The following is a 26,965-nucleotide window of genomic DNA, read 5'->3' as shown; positions in this document are numbered from 1 at the left end:
CCATGCTGCTTGGACAATTATATATGTTTTAGCAATACAGTGAGTGACAACCTGTGAGTAAAACCCTAAAGGCAGCTGCTTATCTCCTGCATAAACAAAGAATCAGGGGCATTGCTTTCAGGGGTGATATACTTGTAAAGTGATTGGACAATGCCACTGTGATAAGCATATTTGGAGACCTATCTTATGTGCATGGCAAGCTTACTGTGAGAGTATGTGATTATGAAATGCAGGTGTGTGCTTATGACAGTTAGAGATCCCTGTGGCCCACTTACAAAATGACTCGTATTTGGTGCAGAGGAACATACCTTTCTAAGCTGCACAGATCTTTATCAGTAAACATGGTTTACATCAAGCAATACTGAAAACTTTCAATATGGTGATAATAGTATTTTAAAAACGCAAACAGGAATGTTGGAAAATTATATATTTCTTGATTTTCTTCTAAAACAATGTGTCATCAAATAAAAAGAGTAACGTAAGTCTTAGGATGCATTGACACTACCGTTATTAAGGTCCGTTGATGTCTTCCATCATAGGATGATAGCAATGGACATTAAACTGTCACAGAGAACAGTCAGACTGATTCTCTGTCCATTCTCATTGACACTTACATAAACCACATGATGGAAACTAGGTTCTATTGTGTTTACCTTTGTAATAGATAGGTAAACTGTGATGGGCATTAACAACAGTAATGTGAACACCCCTTTAAAATTGCATCAATTCCATACCTGCTCTTCGTGACTAGATATTTTTGAGCTAGCAGCTATTTAGCTTCCTCTCCAGCCTAGGGTGGAAGTGCGGATGATATATATGCGTGCCAACAGCAGCAGCAGTGATTGTGGGTGACACATTCAGATCTCCAGAAGAGCCAAATATGTCACTTACATGCTGCCGCCTGCTCTAAATAAAGCTATGACCTAAATTTGTTCTTCTAAGTAAACTATGTGACCTAATAAGTTTATACTAGATCAGACATAATCAAAGATAATTACAATGGGGAAGGCTAATAATACTGATTAGCTGGAATCCTAGGAGTCAGACCACCACCAATTGGCTAAAGGAGGTGCAACACTTCACCAAATCCAGCATCCCCTTCATTGTTTATCAAGCACCGAAAAAAAAAAACATGCAATAGTGGCTGTACTGGACCTCAGACCTAAACACAATAAGTAACAAAAAAAACCACTTATTTTAAAGGGATTATCCAGCCTTCTGACGTTGATGCTGGGTGATAGAGTGGTTAAGCATGTTGGATTTCAACATTTGCTTTCCTTTGTATATGTAACGTTCATAAAAAAAGTCACAAAAAGTAGCCTCCAATGTGTACTGTTTTCAATTTCATGCAACCAGGAAACTGGCTAAAAAAGAGATCACTTTTCTACAAGGTTTTTATATTTAGACACAACCTTAAATATCCGGAGTGAGCAAAAACAGGAAATGTGTAGCAGGTTTATATCTGGAATGCATCTGAACTGCAAACACCATATGTGAAGCACAGTGAGACTCATGGATAAAAAAATCGAGCTAATAAAACAGAGAAGTTACCGATAGCAACCAATCAGATTTTAGCTTACATTTGTGCATACAGGTATTAGAAGTTATAATTGGATCTATTATTGTCAGTAACTGCTAAATAGTTATATACTGTATTATAGTCATAGAGTAACGCTAGGTTCACACTAGTGTTTGGGTTTCCATTCTTCGGGTCTGCTTGGTAAAAAGCTGTCTGAGCATTAAAAAAGGTAGCAACTACTGAAGACTTCCAAGTTTTTTGTTTTTTATATTTCATACCCACTGGCTAACACGGTACAAATCAATAATTTTGTTGGCAATTGCAAGAGCTTTATGCTTAGATTGCCTCAGGTTTATATAGCACCAAGAGATTCAGTAACACTACAATTGGAAAAAGTGAAATGACAATTAGAGATGAGCGAGTACTGTTCGGATCAGCCGATCCGAACAGCACGCTCCATAGAAATGAATGGATGCACCTGGTACTTCTGCTTTGACGGCGGCCGGCCGCTTAACCCCCCGCGTGCCGGCTACGTCCATTCATTTCTATGCGAGCGTGCTGTTCAGATCGGCTGATCCGAACAGTACTCGCTCATCTCTAATGACAATTAATGGAAAAAAAAAAGAATAACCAATTATAAAAGAGAAGATAGGTTTCTGCCCATAAAAACTTACCAAAAAAGGTGGAGCCCTCCTACATATCCAGAAGAGTAGTCAATTTTTCTGCAAACCTGGAATTTTATAGCCTTTGTTATTTTGGAAGAGCTACGGAGAAGCAATGTGATCATTTTGGACACACCGCCACTATCACTTTTAGTGGATACAGTACACAGTAAATACAGGTAGTGTCACTACGAACCGGTACCCACAGTTCGGAAACGCCGTGATTTGCCGCTGCGGGAAAAATCATGGCATTTTACAGTAAATACAAAGTGGTTGGGAAGCTAGGGAATCTCATGCCCACTTTGCAGTAAAAACTGCAGTGCGGACATGGTGCGATTTCCAAAACTGTAATGAAATCACAGCATGTCAATTATATCTACGAAAACGCCTACAATTTCCTCATAGGTATAATTGGAACAGAAAGTCTTTAAATGAAAACTCTGCAAACTGGCCCACCCAACCTCTATTATGCCTCACAGCGGTCTCTGCAGCCTCTATTATGCCCCCCAGTGTTGACGCCACCTGCGCTGAGATGCAGAGGTCCAAGCCAGCCCAAGATAGGGCCGCTCAGTTTTATCTTCAGAGCAGCCTGTCTTTGGCTAGTTTAGGGGGAAAAAATGGTCAATTTTTGCCGCCCTACCGAAAATGCCGCCTCACCACGCCTCATTGGTAGTGCAGCCCTAACTCTCAGCTCTGACACTGGATGCTTCTAATTGGAGTTCTGAATCACGCCCCCTTGCCTAACACTGTTGTTCTGACATTACAAAGTTAAAGCAGCATACACTAAAGCTATCAGTACTGATTGCTCAGGAATGGTGCATTGGAATCACTGAAGCGTTACCTATAAACAGAAATTAAGAACTTAAATTGGTGGAGGTGGTGAAAGGTTCTCTTTGACTATAAGTCACATGTATAATTATGCTAATTCTCCTATGAGAGTGATGTTGATTACACTCCCAATCCTACTACAGATAAATTGTAAATCAGAGTGCCCTTTATGAACTACTCATTGATCCCAAAATTGAGGTGCATTGTTGATATAATTTTTTATTATTGAAAATGTGTCATTAATTAATCGGTTGTCATACACAGGTATATAATGTACAAAATAAAATATACAAGCATGTACTGTAAAGCAGAGCACACTGAGAAGCAGCACACAATACATATCAATCACTGTACTGTACTTAGCATGACATACAGTACAGTCGTGGCCAAAAGTTTTGAGAATGACACAAATATTATATTTTCACATGATCTGCTGGCCTCTGGTTTTTATGTGTGTTTGTCAGATGTTTTTATTACATACAGAAATATAATTGCAATCATATTATGAGTAACAAAAGCTTATATTGACAGTTAGAATGAGTTAATGCAGCAAGTCCATATTTGCACTGTTGACCCTTCTTCTTCAGGACGTCTGCAATTCTCCCTGGCATGCTCTCAATCAACTTCTGGACCAAATCCTGACTGATAGCAGTCCATTGTTGCACAATCAATGCTTGCATTTTGTCAGAATTAGTAGGTTTTTGTTTGTCCACCCGTCTCTTGATGATTGACCACAAGTTCTCAATGGGATTAAGATCTGGGGAGTTTCCAGGTCATGGACCCAAAATCTCTATGTTTTGTTCCCTGAGCCATTTAGTTATCACCTTTGCTTTATGGCAAGGTGCTCCATCATGCTGGAAAAGGCATTGTTGATCGCCAAACTGCTCTTGGACGGTTGGGAGAAGTTGATCTTGGAGGACATTCTGGTACCATTCTTTATTCATGGCTGTGTTTTTAGGCAAGACTGTGAGAGAGCCGATTCCTTTGGCTGAGAAGCAACCCCACACATGAATGGCTTCAGGATGCTTTACAGTTGGCATAAGACAAGACTGGTGGTAGCGCTCACCTCGTCTTCCCCGAATAAGCTGTTTTCCAGATGTCCCAAACAATCGAAAAGGGGATTCATCAGAGAAAATGACTTTACCCCAGTCCTCAGCAGTCCACTCCCTGTACCTTTTGCAGAATATCAGTCTGTCCCTGATGTTTTTTCTGGAGAGATGTGGCTTCTTTGCTGCCCTCATTGAGACCAGGCCTTGCTTCAAGAGTCTCTGTCTCACAGTGCGTGCAGATGCACTCACACCTGCCTGCTGCCATTCCTGAGCAAGCTCTGCACTGCTAGTAGCCCGATCCCGCAGCTGAAACACTTTTTAAGAGACAGTCCTGGCGCTTGCTGGTCTTTCTTGGGCGCCCTGGAGCCTTTTTGCCAACAATGGAACCTCTCTCCTTGAAGTTCTTGATGATGCGATAGATTGTTGACTGAGGTGCAATCTTTCTAGCTGTGATACTCTTCCCTGTTAGGCCATTTTTGTGCAGTGCAATGATGACTGCACGTGTTTTTTTAGAGATAACCATGGTTAACAGATGAGAAACAATGATGCCAAGCACCAGCCTCCTTTTAAAGTGTCCAGTGGTGTCATTCTTAATTAATTAGTTAACTTAATCATGACAGATTGATCTTCAGCCCTGTCCTCATCAACACCCACACCTGTGTTAATGGAGCAATCACTGAAACGATGTTAGCTGGTCCTTTTAAGGCAGGGCTGCAATGATGTTGAAATGTGTTTTGGGGGATAAAGTTCATTTTCTAGGCAAATATTGACTTTGCAAGTAATTGCTGTTAAGCTGATCACTCTTTATAACATTCTGGAGTATATGCAAATTGCCATTAGAACAACTGAAGCAGTAGACTTTGTAAAAATTTATATTTGTATCATTCTCAAAACTTTTGGCCATGACTGTATATGTTGCCCTACACAATACTTTACAGCTTTCTACACTAACATTCTTAAGCACATAAAAATAAATGTGTTTAATCACAAAGCATTACAGACTAGTGATAAGGGAAGGAAAAAAGATGGTAGGAAGAGAGAATCACAGGCATGAAGTTTTGTTAAAGGAGAACTCACAACAGAAGAGAGAGGGGTGGAAAGGGTTTTAATTCTCTTCTTCATAAATGTCTACACTGTCCCTGATGGAGCAGATAACGACCACACTGTGGATAAACCTGGAACACTCCTGAATGGAAAAACTCTCTCTTCACAAAACGCGGGATTCCTGACAAATCATATAGCTTTCTTAGCTCCTTGACCTGAAAACACCTTAAGGCTAAGACCCTAGTAAGCAGGACACAGCGAAAAAGCGTTGTGGGAATGCATTATGGTTGTTCCTGCAGTGCTTTCTGTTTCATTTACACATATAAGATACCAACAATGTTTTCGTAGGTATAATTGACATGCTGCGATTTCCAAAAATGTGATAGTTTTGGTAATCACAGCGTTTTTGCTGCACATATTTTTCTACAATATGTGGATGGGATTCCCAAACCATGATATTTATACCACATGGGGCCCTAGATCTTTTGCCACCAACTCCATTCTTCAGTAGTTACTCCACTGATTATGACACATTTTTTTCTCTAGCCCCCAACACTCCTGAGTAATCAGGGTTTTTGAGCCTGATGTATAAGTTAGGCTTTCTACTCTCCAGTAGGTGGTATTAGGCAGAAGCAAGCAAGGGGCATGAGTCTGAGATCTCTAGCACTGTCCAATCAAAGGCAAACAGTGTCAGGAATTAGAATCAATCCCTCTGCCTGCTTCAGTCTGAGAACAGTTACTTCACAGTAGAGAATGTAATTGGCATATCAGCCACCAAAAATAAGTGCACTGATTGGTTTGGAATGGTGGGGGCTAGAAAAAAAATTCCAACAATGTCATAATCAGTGGAGCAGCATATATTAAATGATATAAAGAAATGGAGTTGGTGGAGGCAGTGAATAGGTTTCTTTAAGAAGCCCATTTTTCAAATTTGTCATATTTCTGACATAATTCGGAAAATTGCTTTTTTGCATTTCATTTTTATGGCATTCATTCCACAGTAGAAAATACCCCTAAACTGCTTTACTACTTGACAAGCTAGATAAAAACAATAATAATAAATAAAGGAAGTCTAGTGATTTTTAACTAAGCATATATTTGCATAGCCTTTAGAAAGGGCTATTAAGCCTATTCCAGACATACCTTTTGTTTGTTAATCCTCTCAGCTGTTTTTTTTTTTATTAGCCCGCTTTCATTGATATGCAAATTACCCAGCACGGAGCACTCCAGAAGTTCAGTGAGTAGTGTGTGTTGCGTGTACACGGGGGAGGTGAACTATTGGAACTATTCCAAACGGAAAGCCTGGAATCTGCTTGAAATCTGCTTAACCAAGGTCAACAGTTGCAGTAAACCGGATATGGGACCAATTTGCTGAATTCTTCCTTTCTGATGCTGGATGGGTTGATTGGCAACAGAAAATTATTTAAACTCAAATTTTGTATTTGAAACTCATGTTTTGTATTTTAGTCTCTGTACTTTTCATGTATTTTTTTTTTTCTTTTTTGGCTAATCAAATGTGTTTTCATTTAATTTGTATGATGTTTGCTCATGTTTAATAAAATATTGTCGTTGCTTTGGGGTTTTTTTGGATTTTGTCTCTGCAGCTCTGTAGACCAGCCTCTACTGTTGCCCAGGTGTGCAATAATACTCTGACCCCCTAACTACAACTGTATACCTATAAAGAAATAAAACAATTTTAACCCTATCTAGTCACACCTCAAACACATTAATTACACAATATCCCAATAAATCTATAAAAGAATACATAAACACCCCTAAATAAATTTAAAAATGACCCCCTGACTGCAATTTTCTATCTAAACCTAAATAAAACAATTCTAACCCTATGTAGACAACACTCCAAACACATTAAATTAATCTAAATTCCTAATAAAATAAAATTACAAAACCCTTAATACATTTAAAAATGAACCCCCAACTTCATCTATACTATCCCACCCTTAAATTACTAAATTATTGGTGCCCAACCATCCCCAGAAACAAAAAAAGCCCCAGGAGATACTTGTCACATATGTCTTCTGGATAGGAAACGGCAGATCTTCTTTCTAGTTCCTATTGCTGACTGTAGAGGGAGCTCCTCATCTTTGTTTTCTCTGATTGCACATGCACAAAGATAAACAGAAAGTAGTGTGATATATATATATATATATATATATATATATATATATACATAAATATATATATATATATATATATATATATATATATATATATATGTGTGTCCCAAAAAATGTATACACATTTTAGCAACTGATAACTCAATTAATTAGTCTTTCTTTATTTTTTATTTTATTCTTTATTATCTCTCTATATTATAAAAATGAATTCTTGTCTCTGTCTGTCTGTTCGTCTGTCTGTCTTGTCTGTTCTCTAATGCGAACCAAACGACTGGACCGATCTTCGTCAGCAGCACGCTGGGGAAACTGTTCAACAGCATCATCAATAACAGAATCCTCACCTTCCTCACACAACACGGGGTCCTCAGCAAGAGCCAAGCAGGGTTCATGCCAAACCACCGCACCACAGACCATATCTACACCCTGCACAGCCTCATCAAGACGCACGTCCACAACACCAGAAGAGGCAAGATATTCGCCTGCTTCGTAGACTTTAAGAAGGCGTTTGATTCAGTATGGCACCCAGGCCTACTCCTGAAACTCCTAGAGAGTGGAATAGGAGGAAGAACGTACGACGTCATCAAGAGCTCCTACACCGGAAACCAGTGCAGTGTGAAGGTGAATGGGAAAAGGACAGCATACTTCCAACAGGCCCGAGGGGTCAGACAAGGCTGTAGCCTGAGCCCAACGCTCTTCAACATCTATATCAATGAACTGGCTACAGCCCTGGAGACCTCACCAATCCCAGGCCTCACCCTGAACAATCGAGAGGTGAAGTTCCTGCTATACGCCGATGACCTCCTACTCCTGGCCCCCACCGAGAAAGACCTCCAAGAAAGCCTGTCAGTGCTGGAAAAATTCAGCACCACATGGGCCCTACCCATCAACCAGAAGAAGACCAAAGTCATGGTATTCCAGAAGAAGGGCCACAATAAAGCCTCCACCACCCCACAATTCACACTGAACGGCTCCACACTGGAGAAAACCAACAGCTACACCTACCTGGGGCTGGAGCTCAGCCAATCAGGAAGCTTCAAAGCAGCAATAGAAACCCTGAAAGCAAAAGCCTGCAGAACCTTCTACGCCATCAGAAGACAACTGTACCACCTCAAACCACCGGTGAGGGTCTGGCTGAAGATATTTGACGCAGTCATCTCCCCGATCCTTCTCTATGGCAGCGAGGTTTGGGGCCCAGCCACCTACCCAGACCAGTCAAGGTGGGATTCCAGCCCAACAGAGAACTTCCACCTGGAGTTCTGCAAATACCTGCTCCATGTCCATCGCAACACCACCAACATGGCCTGCAGGGCAGAGCTAGGCAGACTCCCCCTATGGCTCACCATACAGAAGAGGGCGCTAGCTTTCCAGGCACACATCCAGGGGAGCAAGCCTGACTCCTACCACCACCAAGCATGGCTAAGCCACCTGAGCAAACCAGACACTTACCAACCAAACAACAGCCAACCACCAAACCAAAAACACCAACAGATGATAACCAAGGCCGAAATAAAGGCGACCACAGAGGCAAACAGAGAGCGGTACATTGAAGAATGGAGAAACGAAATAAATAACTCCAAGAAACTCACCGTGTACCAATCCCTACAAAGGGACTACACCATGGCCACCTACCTGGAGAGAATACGCCACCCCAAGCACAGACAGACCCTGAGCCGGTACAGACTGAGCGCCCACAACCTAGAGATAGAGACGGGGCGATACAGGCAGACGTACAAGCCACGGGAGAAGAGACTGTGCCAGCACTGTGACCAGGGGGTCCTAGAAGACGAGACCCACTTCCTGCTACACTGCACCAAATACTCAGCTGTGAGGGCCGTCTACTACCAAAGACTCTCTGCCCACATCCCAGACTTCATATCTGCAGACGAGAAGAGGAAACTCTACATCCTACTGGGAGAAGAAGAGGCCACTGTGGAGATCGCTGCCCAATACGTGTCCAGCTGTCACCAAATAAGAGGAAGATGAGACTCCACGGACTGTTATATTTATCCCAATACACCCGCCCCACCCCACCTCCCCATATAGCAGTCACCAACGAAGAGGAAGATGAGACTCCACGGACTGTTATACCCCAAACCAACCGCCCCGCCCCACCCCACCTCCCCATATAACGGTCACCAACGAAGAGGAAGATGAGACTCCATGGACTGTTATACCCCAAACCACCCACACCACCCCCACCACTCACCCACCCGAGTCCAACTCCCCCCCACACACACACTCTACTAGCTTTGGCAATGCCAAATATCTATTCGGACGTGCCAATAAAGCTTTTTTGATTTGATTTGATTTGATTCTTCACCACGACTGGACCATTCCAAACACAGTGCCCCCCCCCCCCTTAGCCTATACAAACCTGCAAGACTTTCACTCATATTCCAACTGCAATACACACGGTCACTCCACATGCACAATACAACACTGATATCCAAACTGAGATACACGCATCAGAGGATTAGATACACAGATCAGCACACAGTATCACACGCCAGAGGATTAGATACACGGGTCTGCACACAGTCCCACACACCAGAGGATTAAATACGCACTTCTGCACACAGTCCCACACACTGAAGGATTTGATACGTGCATCTGCACACGGTTCCACATGCCGAAGGATTAGATACAGGCGTCTACACACAGTTCCACACTCCAGAGGATTAGATACGCATGTCTGCACACATTTGTACATGCCATAGGATTAGATACATGCGTCTGCACACAGTACCACATGCAGTAGGATTAGATACGCGCGTCTACACATAGTTCCACATGCCGAAGGATTAGATACGTGCCTCTTCACACAATACCACACAGGGGAGGATTAGATATGCGCGTCTACACACAGTACCACATGCCATAGGATTAGATACACGCGTCTGCACACAGTACCACATGCCGGGGGATTGGATACGCGCGTCTACACACAGTTCCACACGTCGTAGGATTAGATACGCTCCTCTTCACACAATACCACACAGGGGAGGATTAGATACACGTGTCTTCACACAGTTCCACACTCCAGAGGATTAGATACGCGCGTCTGCACACAGTTGTACACGCCATAGGATTAGATACACGCGTCTGCACACAGTACCACATGCAGTAGGATTAGATATGCGCGTTTACACATAGTTCCACACGCCGAAGGATTAGATACGCGCCTCTTCACACAATACCACACAGGGGAGGATTAGATACGTGTGTGTGCACACAGTACCACACTTTGGAGGATTAGATACATGCCTCTGCACACAGTACTACAAGCCAGAGAATTAGATACGCGTCTCAGCACACAGTATCACACGGGGGAGGATTAGATACACGCGTCTGCACACAGTACCACACGGGGGAGGATTAGATACGCGCGTCTACACACAGTACCACATGCCATAGGATTAGATACACGTGTCTGCACACAGTACCACATGCCGGGGGATTGGATACGCGCGTCTTCACACAGTTCCACACGTCGTAGGATTAGATACGTGCCTCTTCACACAATACCACACAGGGGAGGATTAGATAAACGTGTCTTCACACAGTTGTACACGCCATAGGATTAGATACACGCGTCTGCACACAGTACCACATGCCGTAGGATTAGATACGCACGTCTACACACAGTACCACATGCCGTAGGATTAGATACGTGCGTCTACACACAGTTCCACACTCCAGAGGATTAGATAAGCGTGTCTGCACACATTTGTACACGCCATAGGATTAGATACACACGTCTGCACAGAGTACCACATGCCGTAGGATTAGATACACGCGTCTACACACAGTTCTACATTCCAGAGGATTAGATACACGCGTCTGCACACAGTACCACATGCAGTAGGATTAGATACTCGCGTCTACACATAGTTCCACACGCCGAAGGATTAGATACATGCCTCTTCACACAATACCACACAGGGGAGGATTAGATACGTGTGTGTGCACACAGTACCACACTTTGGAGGATTAGATACATGCCTCTGCACACAGTACTACAAGCCAGAGCATTAGATATGCGTCTCAGCACACAGTATCACACAGGGGAGGATTAGATACACGCGTCTGCACACAGTACCACATGCCGTAGGATTAGATACGCACGTCTACACACAGTACCACATGCCATAGGATTAGATACGTTTGTCTGCACACAGTACCACATGCCGTAGGATTAGATACGCGCGTCTACACACAGTTCCACACTCCAGAGGATTAGATAAGCGCGTCTGCACACATTTGTACATGCCATAGGATTAGATACACAAGTCTGCACAGAGTACCACATGCCGTAGGATTAGATACACGCATCTACACACAGTTCCACATTCCAGAGGATTAGATACGCGCATCTGCACACAGTTGCACACACCATAGTATTAGATACACGCGTCTGCACACAGTACCACATGCAGTAGGATTAGATACTCGCGTCTACACATAGTTCCACACGCCGAAGGATTAGATACGTGCCTCTTCACACAATACCACACAGGGGAGGATTAGATACGTGTGTGTGCACACAGTACCACACTTTGGAGGATTAGATACATGCCTCTGCACACAGTACTACAAGCCAGAGAATTAGATACGCGTCTCAGCACACAGTATCACACAGGGGAGGATTAGATACGCGCGTCTGCACACAGTACCACAAGGGGGAAGATTAGATACGCGCGTCTACACACAGTACCAAATGCCACGGGATTGGATATGCGCGTCTACACACAGTTCCACAAGCCGTAGGATTAGATACGTGCCTCTTCACACAATACCACACAGGGGAGGATTAGATAAACGTGTCTTCACACAGTTGTACACGCCATAGGATTAGATACACACGTCTGCACACAGTACCACATGCCATAGGATTAGATACGCGCGTCTACACACAGTACCACATGCCGTAGGATTAGATACGCGCGTCTACACACATTACCACATGCCGTAGGATTAGATACGCGTGTCTGCACACAGTACCACATGCCGTAGGATTAGATACGTACATCTACACATAGTTCCACACACCGTAGGATTAGATACGCGCCTCTTCACACAATACCACACAGGGGAGGATTAAATACACACGTCTGCACACAGTACCACACGCTAGAGGATTAGATAAGCGTGTCTGCACACAGTACCAAATTCCGTAGGATTAAATACACGCGTCTGCATACAGTACCAGATGCCGTAGGATTAGATACCCACGTCTACACACAGTTCCACATGCCGTAGGATTAGATACGCGCCTCTTCACACAATACCACACAGGGGAGGATTAGATACGTGCATCTGCACACAGTACCACACGACCGATGGTTAGATGTGCACGTCTGCACACAGTTACACACGCTGAAGGATTAGATAAGCATGTCTTCACATAGGACCACCGCCAGAGGATTAGATACGCGTTTCTACACACAGTATCACACGGGGAAGGATTAGATATGCGCATCTGCACACAGTACCACACGCCAAAGGATTGGATATGCACATCTGCACACAGTTCCATACGCTGGAGGAATAGAAACGCATGTCTGCACACTGTACCACATGCCGTAGTATTAGATACCTGTGTCTGCACACAGTTTCACACGCCGGAGGTTTAGATACGCGCGTCTGCACACAGTACCATACTCTGGGGGATTGGATACATGCGTCTGCACACAATACCACATGCCAGAGGATTGGATACGTGCATCTGCACAAAGTTCCACACACCAGAGGATTAGATAAGCAGGTCTGCACACAGTACCACATGCCGTAGGATTAGCTACGTGCGTCTGCTTACAGATCCACATGCCAGAGGAATAAATGCACGCATCTTCACACAGTTGTACACGCCATAGGATTAGATACACACGTCTGCATACAGTACTACATGCTGTAGGATTAGATACGCGCGTCTACAAACAGTTCCACACGCCGTAGGATTAGATACGCGACTCTTCACACAATACCACACAGGGGAGGATTAGATATGTGCATATGAACACAGTACCACACTTTGGAGGATTAGATACATGCCTCTGCACACAGTACCACATGCCAGAGAATTAAATACCCGTCTCAGCACACAGTTCCACATGGGGGAGGATTAGATACGCGCATCTGCACACAGTACCACACACCAGAGTCATTAGATTCGCGCGTCTGCACACAGTTTCACTTACTGGAGGATTAGATATGCGCCTCTTCACACAATACCACACGGGGAGGATTAGATATGTGCATCTGCACAAAGTACCACACCAACAAGGATTGGATACTTGCATCTAAACACAGTACTACAAGGGGAAGGATTAGATGCAGCTTTACTCCAGGTATCCATAACAACGGATCACAGGTTTTTCACTGACATCCAAAATGAGATACACATAATCACATGATGCTTATGGACATACACACAAACAACATACAAAATACATCAGTGCAAAATTGGACAATTCTTATGGGGCCACTACACAAACATAAAATGTAATATACCCGTGCGAAGAGGTCCTCCCTCTAGTTTAGAATAAATTTCCTTTCTTCAAAGTCAAGTCTGTATGCCATCACTCGGTTTAATGGGCTCAGTCTGTAAAGAAAGAATACATAATTGAGTTATCAGCTGCTAAAACGTGTATACATTTTTTTGGGACATATATATATATTACTGTGTAAGCAGCCATTTTCTTGTGGCCTGTGGGCATGCGCAGTCTGCTCTGCCTAGAAGTCTGAAACCTGTCCCGGAAACAAGGGATGAAGAGGACGTTGCTGACGAAGATGGAGGCGGCGGTGGACAAAGTTCTCTCACAGAATTGGGGATGCCCCCAGTGCTGTTTGAGTGCTGGGTCCCACCCCCAGTGCTGTGAGATAACTCATTTACAAACCGACAAAAAACGGGATTCCTACGGCGAAGATGACGAAAGGTAGGAGAAGAATAACCTTTCTTAATACTATTCCGACATGTTACTCAGAAAAAAACGCGTTTGAAAGATAGGATCCCGTTAAAGATAAATTATTTTGTTTAAATTAGGCTGGGAGGAGGTGAAAAAAATTAAAAAAAACATACTCACCTGTCCCTGGTGCTCCGTAGCTAACTAGAATGGTCCGATCCTGCTGCTCTGATGTCTTCTTGTGGCAAAGTCCCTGTCAAGAATGTTACATCTGTTTTTGCTGCTTTAACCACTGCCAGACCGCCCATAGACTATATACGTCCAGAAAGTGTTTGCCGGTACGTCCAATCAGAACACAGCAGCTGATCGTGCAGCTGCTGAAATAGGAAGCCGGCTGTAACTTCAGCCAGAGCTCCCAGAGAGAAGGCAGGGAAGGTTGGTCTTGGCTCTCTGAGGTGTAATTAGGTATGTTTAGGTAGCATTTTTTACTGTTCGCCTTGTCAGCCCATCTCTGCTGCTGTTCTTCTGAAGACTGTACATTTCTAACCTTGTTTGTGGCCTTGCATCTGAATCCTAACACTCCTGAGTCCCTTCCCTTAGGCCACTAATTGACATCAGCAGTCCCATGGCTGCTGAGGACAATCACCGGCCTCAGCCATCAAAAGGAACATACCAGGGAAATCACAGGCAGTGACGTCTCGTGTCTTTGACAGAGGCTGTTGATTGGCCTCATCGGTCATGGACTATCCCTTTAGGTAGGGAGTTTTTTTTTTTTTTTTATAGTGATCTCTTAAAAAAAAAAAAATCTGACTTGTCTCACAAAAACCAAGCCCACCCACAGCTAAAGGAACTGAAAAATAAAAAAAGGTTATGACTTAAATAAAATGTTAAATGTGCTATTGTAGTAAAACATTAAAATCTATTTTGTGTAATTGCAATCATTGATTTAAACTGGTAAATGTTCATTTTTGGGAAGGCGAGTTTGGGCTCCAATTAGAAGTTTGCTATGGGGATCGCTCTTTTTTTCATTTATGCCATTGGTTCATATGTGCAGCAGCCACATGGCCATCAGACGTCTGCAATCTGTAGATGGCTCATTGATTTCTATTGTAGGTTTTTTTGATTACACAGCTCATTGCCCAAGGAGGGGGGGGGGATAAGCTGGTACTATCACCTACTGTTAATTATGCCATCCTCTATTATCTGCCTTCATCTTAATAACAAAGGCAAGTGTCATCCTATTGTGAGTTCCAAAATAAAAACTACTTTATTTCTGGATTTTATCAAATTCAATATAATAACTAGAGATGAGCGAATCAAAGCTGACGAAGTGGAATTAATCCGAATTTCAGGAAATATTCAATTTGCCTCGAATCCGGATTTCCTCATGCTTCTTGGCAACGAATTGCATTTTTTTTCTATAATGTCTGCTGCACATTTTAAGACATGGGGCACGGAACTCAGAACTGAGAAAGCAGGATCACCCACAATTCCATGCGTGCAGCCAGCCAGCCCTGTGATGTCACAGCCTTATAAATACCCTTTGCCATCTTGGATTCAGGCATTTTCCAATGTACTTAGTGCAGGGAGAGATGTCAGCAGGCGCTAGGGAAGGTGGTAGAAAACACTGGAAAACTGATATTTTGCTAAATCAAAGTTCAAGGAAAGATCATTAGAAGTGTAGGGAAAGGATAGGGAGGAATTTATGCAGAGTATTAAAGCAGAACAGTTGTTCTAAGAGCAACACCTGTTATTTATGTGTCATACTGACTCACAGTATTGTTTCACTACCACAGCAGACTCTCTATGCATGTTACTGCAAGGCACAGTGTTCTACACCAATATACAGGCTCTCTGCAGCTAGTAAATAGCTGTTTTTAATGCAATTCGACGCAAATTAATTAGGATCGACTTGTTTGGGAAAATTTGGCGAAGCGGCTGAATCAAATTTTTGTAAATTCGTTCATCTCTAATAATAACATAAAATTTTTACTTAAATAATGGCTAAATGCTTGATTACACATTTCATTTACATATTCTGTTTACACAGTTCTATAAATACTAGTTGTTTGTTCTATGTTGATTTTACATGTGGTCACTCTAGGGTCTAGTCATTCACACCAAGTATCACCTAAACTTCCTGTTAAGTGATGTGTGAAGAAGTATTTCTGTGATACCTATAACGTCTTCTTCATGCATGTAGCCTTAACAGTAAACTAGGTTTTCTGTACATTTCAAAGAATTGTGACCATTACAAAATGGATCTGCCGTGCTACCATGGAAGTATAAGTATTAAAACCTGTGAAAAACTTCTTCTCCAAAAAGCCAAGAATGGATGTTATTTGCTAAGGAATAGCGAATCTGTTCCTGAAGCCTTGTGTCTGTGTATCTTGTAAGTACGTTATGATTTGCCACTATATCACTTACATAGACAGTATAATTTATTAATATGCACAACCAACAATTGGGCACACATTTTTATTGATTATATGATCAGACTATTAACTGATATGTTGGCAAAGAGACTCAAACATGTTATGTGATAGAGGGTTGCCCACATCATTTACCTCATTTCTAAGAAAATGTGCCACTTTGCACTTTGCATTGCTGTCCCTTTTGCAGTTTTAGAAACTTAGAAGGTATACTAATACAGACATACAGTGCTTAACCTAAATTATATTTCATTTTATATTTTATTTTTTTTTTATATTACATTGCTCTAGAATTTGGAGTTTTAGATCTTAATAAACCAAACAATTTTAGGTGTTTCCCAGTTATCGCATACTAACACCTATAACTTTTTTTTATTTTTCTGCAATTGTAACTACGGTATGTGAGGACATGTTTTCTTTCTCTTTCTCTTTTTTGAAAGACAAGTTATAGTATTTAATGGTACTATTTTGGAGTGTGTATATATACATACATATATGTATATATATATATATATATATATATATATATATATATGAATAACCCCCATCCACATGAATTAATTTTAATGCAGGTATAGCAGTTAAAAATCAATGGCTGCCAACAGCCTATTGCAATGTTTGTGCGACTATAGAGTTAATTCATTCCCCTGCTGGTGTGAGATGCTCCAGCCTCTTAATAGTTCTACCACATCTTGGAGACTCCATGTGCCAGAATTGAAATAAGATTTCAGTTTTAACCCTTAAGTACTATCACGGTGTTTGTCATAATGATATGTGTATGATAGTGGTGTATGATAGACACCATGATAGTACTTAAGGGTTAAGTGATGCCAGTTTTTGTGAGTTGTCAATCCAAGGCCCACCCCTCCCTGACTTAATCCTAGCCTTGTTCCTCCCACTGTGGGAGGATGAGAGTGGGATGGAAAATGACAAAGGTAAATCTGGATATTGCGCCAAAGATGCACTACTTTTATGCCATTTTTCTGCATTCATACGCTGATCTTAATCTGCACTATGATGGCCATACACATACAATAAAATTGGCAATGATGATCTCTACTATTAACCAGCTACAGACAACCAAAATATGCTCAAAGTATGGGCAAAATGGCAAATGATAATCCAAATTTGCTCAGTTATGCCATACAACCCGTAGACCCGCAGATAAAAAATTTCAACACAATGAATTGGTTTTTTTTAGCAGGCATAATTTTGCTGTCAGCCACTATGAACAGTCATTGTTTTAAAGGATCACAGACATTATAGGCAACATTTATTGTATGTATATAGTCAGCTTAAATGTACTTTATTACCTCACCAGATCTATCTAAGTAAATTCTATAGTACCAATGTCTTGATTCAATCTTGTACTGCTAGGTATGGAAGACTGATCTATACATACAGAATTTTTCAAAATGTTAATGGGCTTTACCTGATTCAGGTAAGATGTTTTATATACCCACACACTATGTCATACCGCTCACCTAATGGGGGAGATTTATTAAAGGGATTGTCCAAGATGATACATTAATGGCCTAGTGGTGCAGTAGACACTACCCAGTATAAATAGCCGTCTACTTCTGGCTCTGTACACTGTGTATGGATATTGCCTCATTTGTGCCTCACCCCCAAAGATCTGATATGGATGACCCATCCTAAGAATATCCCATTAATATATGAACTTAGACAACCCCTTTAAACTATCTCAAAAGGAAAAACAAATTAATTTCTGCACATTGCAACCAATCACAGCAAAGCTTTCATTTGGTATTTTGTGATTGATTGCTATGGGCAATAAACACCTTTAGGCTAAAGCGCTGTGGAAAGAACCGCTACGTAATCGCATTACGGTTCTTTCCGCAGCGCTTTGAAGAGAAAGTTCAGAGTTTTCCTCTGTGGACTTTCTCTTCCCATTATATCTACGGGATAGCCGCCAGCGTTTCCATATATATAATTGACATGCTGCGATTTGCAAAGCCACAACGGCTTGGCAAATCGCAGCATGTCCGCACTGCGTTTTTTTTCCACAAAGTGGGCATGGGATTCACATGAATCCCATCCCCTTTGCTTGCACTGTAAAACACCACGATTTTTACCACAGCGTCTCCGCTGCGGGCAAATCACGGCGTTTACATCCCGTGGGGCCCCGGCCTTAAAGACAGTTTCATAAATCTGCCCCATGAGTGTTTCTGTTTGGCATTTTATGTTTTAAGCTTTGGCATTATATTTTATTTTATATTTTATGTTTTCACAATTTATTGTGTTGATATGTACAAAACCCTAGAAGGCAATTCTGACCTCTGTCTGAGATCATGTATGAATACGTTAGGATCAGCTAGACTCTGCGCCTCAGTTTCTTTCTTTTTTTAAATGTAGAATGTGAGCCCCATATAGGGATCACAATTTACATTTTTTTTTTTCCTATTAGTATGTCTTTGTAGAATGGGAGGAAATCTACGCAAACACAGGGAGAACATACAAACTCCTTGCAGATGGACTGCAGCGCTGCAAGGCTAACCACTGAGCCACCGCGTTGCCCCACTCTGCGCCTTAGTTTCGTCCTACTCCTAGGCGCTACCCAGAAATCCGATCAAGAGCTGGCCTTGCAATGTCTTTAAAAGGTTTCTCAACTATAATCAACTACTATTTCACTGCCCTGAGCTTCTTCCTACACTTTCTGCCACTTGTTTAATGAACTTGTTGAGATTTTTTAAGGACTTCATTCTTAGGATTGGTGATGGTCTAGTACCAAGACCACACCAATCTCAAAGCAATATGCCATCACTTTGTGTTTAGGAAACAACCATTCAAAGTTCATTCCATTAATTTAGGATTTTTTAGATGCTCCAAAAATATTATTATTGTGGTTTTCACTATGACAAAACTGACACTATATTATTTTCTTCAATTCAGTCAGCAAAAGGAGTTAAAGAAAAAACATTTACAAATCTCAGGGATCTCATATCAAATTATGAAAAACCGAATCAAGGATTGGTGTATCATCTGATGTATCCTATTAATAAAGACTTAAGTGAACAGATGCTTCTCCAAATGAAAGGGTCCCCGAAATGTGTTATACTGGATGATACCTATGCAGGTAATTTAATCTGTATTACAGTTATACAGTATACTGAATGGATAAAATAGAAAGACATATAAGCCATTAGAGGCCAGAATATAACAAGTGAAGCCATGCTATTTAAGAAGTCCTTTCTCATTGATTTCTCTACTGCTAGAAGACCTGTTGGCTTTCATGACTTTATAGATTTTCCTTCTGTCTCTTCTTCTCACTTCCTGTATTCTTCAGCAAGCTGGCAGGTGGGTTTTGACTGATGAACAGGACACTATGAAGTACCTGACTAGATATAGATATTGCCTTCACCAGGATATATTATTTTTTATCATTACAAGAACTCTAATATAAATGCAGATCAAATAATATGCACAGTAAATGTATAAATGACAAAGGGCTGGAGAGGAAAACAAACTTACATGATGCAGAGGAGAGAATGGATAGTGTTATCTTTGTGTTTTTATCAAGCTGTAATTAGCTGAACTGATTGTCCTGACCACAGAACTGGACATAACAGCAAGAGAACTCAGTCCCCTCCAGACAGCAGTGACTCATTCCTCTAACCTGTTATCATAGGACAAGAGAGGGACCAATGGAAGGCTGTGTAAACAGTGGGACGAATAATCTAATACAGCAGCAAACAAAGCAGAATTACTAAAGCAATGCATTTAGGAAAATTCTTGAATTTACATATATTTGCAGTATAGATAGGATGCTGTAGATGCGAATACCACTTTAAGCATGCACCAGATTCACCAGCAACCATTGTGATAAAATGGGCACATTTTAAGATTGACTATGAAAGGCCTTATTCACACGTCAGTTCCATTTTGCAGTAACCTAGCCTCCCTCTCATTCACATGACTTGAAAAACAGCCATGCTTTTAAGGCCGTGTTAAACGCTCCATAAAAAAAAGGACATGTGAATATAACCATTCACTCTCATTGCTTTTAAAAGGCCATTGCATAAATAAAGTTTGCACTGTCTACAAAAGGAATTAGTTAAAATCTGTTACTCTGTTTTCCCTGCCCCTCCCACAATCAAACATGGAAATGTTATACTATGGATTGACCATTAATATTAATTCCTGTTGTACCACTTTGTTTAAAGGGAGTCTGTCAGCAGTGAAATTGCTATAAACTGTATCTCAATACTTTGTACAGATGATTCTACAATTTCTTGTTCTGTTTTCATTTGCAAATCAGGGGAATTTTTTTTAATAGGCCGTTACTACTCCAGCCAGTAATGGGCCCTACTTACGGGATCGGTAAGTGACGCCACAAGCCCCATCAGTACTATTATACTCGGGGATCTTTTCGGACCCCCGCGTATAATGATCAGAGGCCCAGGAGAGGTAACGGAACATAAAAAACAGTGTTACTTACCTCTACGCACTTCGGGCATGCTTGGGGCCTACTTGCGTGAGGTAGCATGACCGGGCCTGCATCCTTATGCGTTGCGACGCAGGCCCCCCAGTCACATGACATCCCAGCCGTCATTGAAGATGGCCAAAAGCCGCGGAGAATGCAGCGGAGCCAGGAGATTGGTAAGTAACAGTGGTTTTTTTATGTTTTTATCCCCCTGGGTCTCCGATTATTATACTCTGGGGTCTGAAAAGACCCTAGAGTATAATAATTGTTCATGAGTGTCCGCTATGGGGAATAATAGTGTGTGCAGGGGTAACTATGGGGCATAATACTGTGTGTATGGGCCACTATGGGGCATAATACTGTGTGAAGGGACCACTATGGGGGATAATACTGTGTGCAGGGACCACTATGGGGGATAATACTTTGTACAGGGGCCACTATGGGGAATAATACTGTGTGTATGGGCCACTATGGGGCATAATACTGGGTGCAGTGGCCACTATGGGGCATAATACTGCGTGCAGGGGCCATTATGGGGCATTATAGTGTGCGCAGAAATGCGGGGGGGGGGGGTAGGGGGTCAGTTGGTCAAGATCTTTGGCATTGGTTGGGGGGGCATGTAAAAAGTTCGCCATGGAGCCCCGCTATTCCTAGTTACGCCACTGGTTCAAACTATGATTTATATTGAAATAGGGCTCCACAGCTGAATAACAGAGGAATATTTGGAAATTGTAGAATCACCTCTAGAATTGGTTTATATCAATTTACTACTGTCAGACTCCCTTTAAATTGGTCTAAAACTTTCTTCTCATGGAGTTCATAATACCGTATAACTTTCCACAAATTAAGTTGCAATCACACAACCAAAGTGTGTTGCCCAGAGTTAGCGGCCTGCACCTTATGCTGGGAGAAGGACTCCTAGAAGTAGAGTTTTCTCTGTGTAGGAAGGGGAGTAGATAAGCTGTGAAATAATTTACTGCTAGCAGTGGATGAAATAATAGTTGTTATGTTGTGTTATTTATAAGCTGTTGTTTTCTATTGTAATGCTAATAGCGGTGTTTCTTCTATTGTTATGCTATGTCTTACCTGTCATGTAAATGAGATGAGAGATGCAAAGAAACCCCCCGCCCCTACAAAATTGGCAAGTGTCAGTGTATTATTAAGATTAGTGACCAGAGTGAAAATTTCAGGATATATTACTTTAAAAATAATTAATGAATTAAAAAATATAGATAGCATAAAATTCTGGTTCAAAGTAAGCCAACTAATGGATCGCATAAACTTAAGCTAGACAGTTTAAAGATGCGTTTTTGACAGCCGTTTTCCATCTGTCTCACTTCCATTCCATCTTACTATTTTTGATGGACAAGTATTCAATCTGTTTACTCTTATTTTCTCTGCATTGTAAAACATTTCTTCTCAATAAAATTTTAATAAAAAAAATATATATATACATTTCAGGGCTTGTTCACATCTGTGCCCCAGTCTCCGTTTTGCAGGTTTCCATTTCCTGCCGAAAAACTGGCCAGGAGACGGAAACCTGCAGTCATTTTTCAAACCCATTCATTTGAATGGGTTTGGAAAGTGTCCGATCGTAAACGCCTGTGAGCGTTTTGTGCTCTCCGCAGCGAAACCGTTTTTTTTTAACCGGACATAAAGTCGGACATGCAGGACTTTGTGTCCAGTTAAAAAAAAACGGTTTCGCCACAGAGAGCACAAAACGCTCACAGGCGCTCACAGCCGGACACGGTGTGCCAGGTTTCCGTCTTCTGTCGGTAGAAGACGGAAACCTGAAAACAGAGATTGGGCGCTGGTGTGAACCCAGCGTAATTGGTCTGTTTTGTTTATTTGTTTACCTAACCCACTGATCTGTTTATAAAGCTAAGGCCCCACGCAGCAAATTGCTGCAAAAAAAAAAAAAAAAAATCCACTTTAGAAAAGACCATGGTGGAAATGCATTGTAGGTTTCTTTCTCACCGTTTTTCAGACAGTGCCAGCTTTTCCATTGCTTTAATTGATATGCTGTGATTTAGAAAAATGCAAGCATTTTTGAAATCACAGTACTTCTGCTGCATAAATCTTTGTGTCAACCACAGAAATATTACTGTAATGGAGAGGAAAACTATTAACCCGTTACCAACATTTACAATACCATTACAGAGGATGTCAGCACTTTAAAGATGGTATCTGCTCAGGAGCTGAGCAGCCCATAGCCGTCAGGGCTCAAATGCATTATACACCGGAGACCTGGCAGCAATGTGCCGCTGTGTTTAACACAGTCGCCATACTGTAGAACGAGGGTCAGGAGTAATGTCATGTAGTCAAGACAGTCATAAGTCTTTTGAAGGCAGATGTTTTTGAAAAATGCAACTTTTTTAATTGGCCTGCAGAAATGCTGTGTTTTCTCATAGACATATATGGGCTGATGAAATGAAAACCCACTTTACAGTACAAATACAGTACAAGTCTATAAAACAGCACAGTCAAGGTTGCTCCTCACCACCCAGGGATCATGCTGAGCTGTAAGGCCGGCCCCACTGACAATGAAGTGATATCAGTAGCCAGATTTAACAGTATTGATATCTCTAGCAGAGAGTTACATACCTGCAAATCTGACAATGAATTAATACACTGAATTAATCAGCTTTGCAGCAGTATATAAAATGCCTCATCGTAGAGGGCATGAAAGGTCTGAGAAGGGCTGAAGAAGGAGCTATCTGGCAGTCAGCCTAACAAATTAACTAATATGGGCTTATATAGTCAAATAATGATTTTTTACTCCAAAATGCATACAATTCAATACTACGAAAAAAATTAAATCATTGTTAACCTCTACACAGTCTTTAAAGAAGACTTGTGATTACTAAATGCAAATAAATACTGACAATGCACCAGTAAGGCTAGGTTCACAGCTATGACTACTCTAACTTAAGGGTTTCCGCTCCCGAATCCACTCCAAATTTTTCAGCATTTTTCGGGCGGAAACCCGGCGGACCCCATTATAGTCTATGGGGTCCACGAGTTTCCATGGGTAACCACTTCTTAAGAGAAGTGGGTTTCCATTCTTCTGGACAAGAAGAATGGAAACCTGAATGCAGGTGTGAACCTACATTACTGTAGTATGGATTAACAATAGTACAAGCGACCACGTATACAGATTTATCTGAGGAACATACTTCATTGAATACAGTAGGAGTTAGACGAAAGATGGTCCTCTAATAATAAAAACATACAACAGTGGCTGTTCTGAAAAGGCTAAAAAATTTGGCATTGTTACATATCATTAACACTATAAAGGCTTAGGAACTGAACTAATGCACTATATCTGTAAAAATGCAAATGTTTTTGTTCTATATTTATTATATATCTGTAATCTTTATATTTATTTCTTACAGAGATTGACGACAGAGAATATGTGGCTGTCCTACCTTCTTGAATTGCTACCAGAGCTATGTTTACTTTAATGGACATTCAACAAAGTTTAAGCGTAACTAAATTTACAGACTTAGGCACCACATTGCGAAAATGCAGCTTTTTTGTTGCAGATTTTGCTGTGTTTCTTTGAGTCAAATTCAAGAATGGCTACAAAAAGATTGGGAAATATATACTAAGCACTTATGCTTCTTCCTTCTGCTAATTCCACTCCTGACTTTGGCTCCAAAAACAGCAGCAAAATCTGCAACTAAAATTTTTGCAACGTGGGGATTTAGTCTCAAACAGCTTTTGATTTTCTGGCAAAATTTGTGTCATTAATAAATGTTGTATTATATTTTATTAATAAATTTTGACTACTTTCTGTAAAATCCTGCACTTCTTCATTTTCTCCTGTATTCTTTATTTTCAGTTGAAATATGTACACTGCTTTTACTAGGTGTACAGAGGGGAAGGCTCATGTATAAATCAAAGAAGCTGAGGCCAGGGTGTCACTTCAAACAGTTATATATTGGGCGTTATAAAACATAGAACAGTGCTGGTATCATATGGAAGATGAGATTCTCATCTTTCACATAAACAGAAAACGAAGCAAGGCAACACATGCAGAACATGTACACATCTGATTATCCAAAATACATATACAGACTTTTATTACAAGAATGTAAGAGCCAAAGAAATGACATCATATTGGTGTATAAAAATAGATATAACCGGAAGTTATATGATGGGTTGACACCATCATGTTACATGAGAAGATTAATGCTACTATCTTGGATACCTGCCTGATCTTTGATAAGGTATGGGCACTTCGGGTCCACAGCAGTGGAGTAACTACCGCTGAGGCAGCAGAGGCAGATGCCACAGGGCCCAACACGTCAGGGGGCCCGGGCCCCCGACGTGTCAATTTGAAATTATTTTTTTTTAAAAAAACTTCTGCAAGAATGGGACCGGGCTAACTTGAAACTTTTTTTTTTTTTTTGGGGGGGGGGGGGGGGGTGAGAGAGGACATCTCCTGAGGCCAGGGCATCTCCGCTGTTAACTCTTACAGCGGAGATGCCGAAGCTCGCTATTACATACCCGGCAAACTTGAGAGTCTTCAGTAGTTGATACCTTTTTTAATGGCTAACTAATAATGATGACAGATTACAAACTTTTGAAGCTCTCGGCTGCTTCCTCAGGTACATACATGTGCATCCTTCAGAAATTGTTTTTAAATTTACCTGAGGAAGAAGCCGAGAGCTTCGAAAGCTTGTAATCTGTCATCATTATTAGTTAGCAGACTTTCAAGTTTTTTTTTTTTTTATAATGTCTTTGATATGCATTGGCATCCCTTTATCTGCTTGCACTTATTTATGTCTACTTTACTGTTTACAATGTTTTCTGTTATTGTAATAATTCAAAAAATATCTTTGAAACTAAAAATACACATAACATCGATTCACCAATATAGTATTTTATTGCATCATTTACATTCATAAGAAGGTGACATACTTTGGCATCCACATAAATCTTACAAGCAAAGGGACATTCACATTACTGTCATAAATGTCTTTTGCTATCGTCCATCATACTGTAGGATGATAGAGTCATGGATGCCGATAGAGCCGCCTCTGTCTGACATCTATTCCTGTTCACTCTAATTGAAAAAATATGGTAGATGCTTTAATGTCAATAAATGGTATAATATGGATCTATGAGGCTAATAGTTTAGGCCATTAGAATTGTAGTCAGGTCAGCATATGCAGCTGTATTGTAGGAAAATGGGCCTAAATTATGTCTGTTATCTCACTAATGCAGACCTAGGCAATGTTACAGCCCGCGGGCCACTCCGGCCCTCTGACTGCTTCTATCTGGCCCGCATAGCTAGTGGAAGTTTGTTCAAGGACCTGTGATAATGTAATCACAGCCTATCACCAGGATAGGCTAAGACTCATTAGTGGGCGGAGCCACACAGAACAGTGTGTTTGATGCAAGCTGCCGGCAGTGGAGGCTGCTGGAAGATAAAGAAGATAGAAGAGACAGCATGTGTGAGCAAGAGGGGGGAACTAGGAGCAGATGTAGGGGGAAGTTAAACTGAAGGCAGGTGGAGGGGAGACATTAAATTAAGGGGCAGATGGAGGTTGACATTAAACTGGGGTCAACTGGAGTAGGATATTAAACCATGAGGGGTAGCTGGAGGGGGACATGTATGCCTCTAGTTGCCCCCAGTTTAATGACCCCCTCCAACTATCCCCACTGTTTAATGTCCCCCTCCAGCTGCCCCAGTTTCATCTCCCCTCTAGTTGCCCTGAGTTTAAATGTCCCCCTCCAACTACCTCCACTGTTTAATGTCCCCCTCCAGCTGCCCCAGTTTAATGTCCCCCTCTAGTTTCTGCTAGTTTATACTGGGGCACCAGGAGAGGGACTTAATACTGTGGGACATTTGGAGGGGAACATTATAAATTGGGGACATATAATGTACGGGTGACTGTAGGAGGATTATACTTTGTGGGGGCACATGGAAAAATGATTG

At 41.5% G+C, this 26,965-nt stretch overlaps 1 protein-coding gene across 1 annotated transcript; it reads left to right on the top strand.

Annotated features, from left to right (window-relative positions):
• The first annotated feature begins 16,400 nt into the window (after positions 1–16,400).
• On the top strand, positions 16,401–24,454 carry LOC142193790 (SH2 domain-containing protein 1B-like). The gene is made up of 4 exons (XM_075262795.1): positions 16,401–16,534; positions 17,952–18,015; positions 19,488–19,671; positions 24,414–24,454. The coding sequence occupies exons 1-4, from the start codon at positions 16,401–16,403 to the stop codon at positions 24,452–24,454; spliced, it is 423 nt and encodes a 140-aa protein (XP_075118896.1).
• Positions 24,455–26,965: the final 2,511 nt, after the last annotated feature.

Source organism: Leptodactylus fuscus, chromosome 2 (genome assembly GCF_031893055.1).
Source record: "Leptodactylus fuscus isolate aLepFus1 chromosome 2, aLepFus1.hap2, whole genome shotgun sequence".
Taxonomy (NCBI): Eukaryota; Metazoa; Chordata; class Amphibia; order Anura; family Leptodactylidae; genus Leptodactylus; species Leptodactylus fuscus.
Note: the sequence above shows the minus strand (reverse complement) of the source record. Positions and strands in the feature narration are given on the sequence as shown.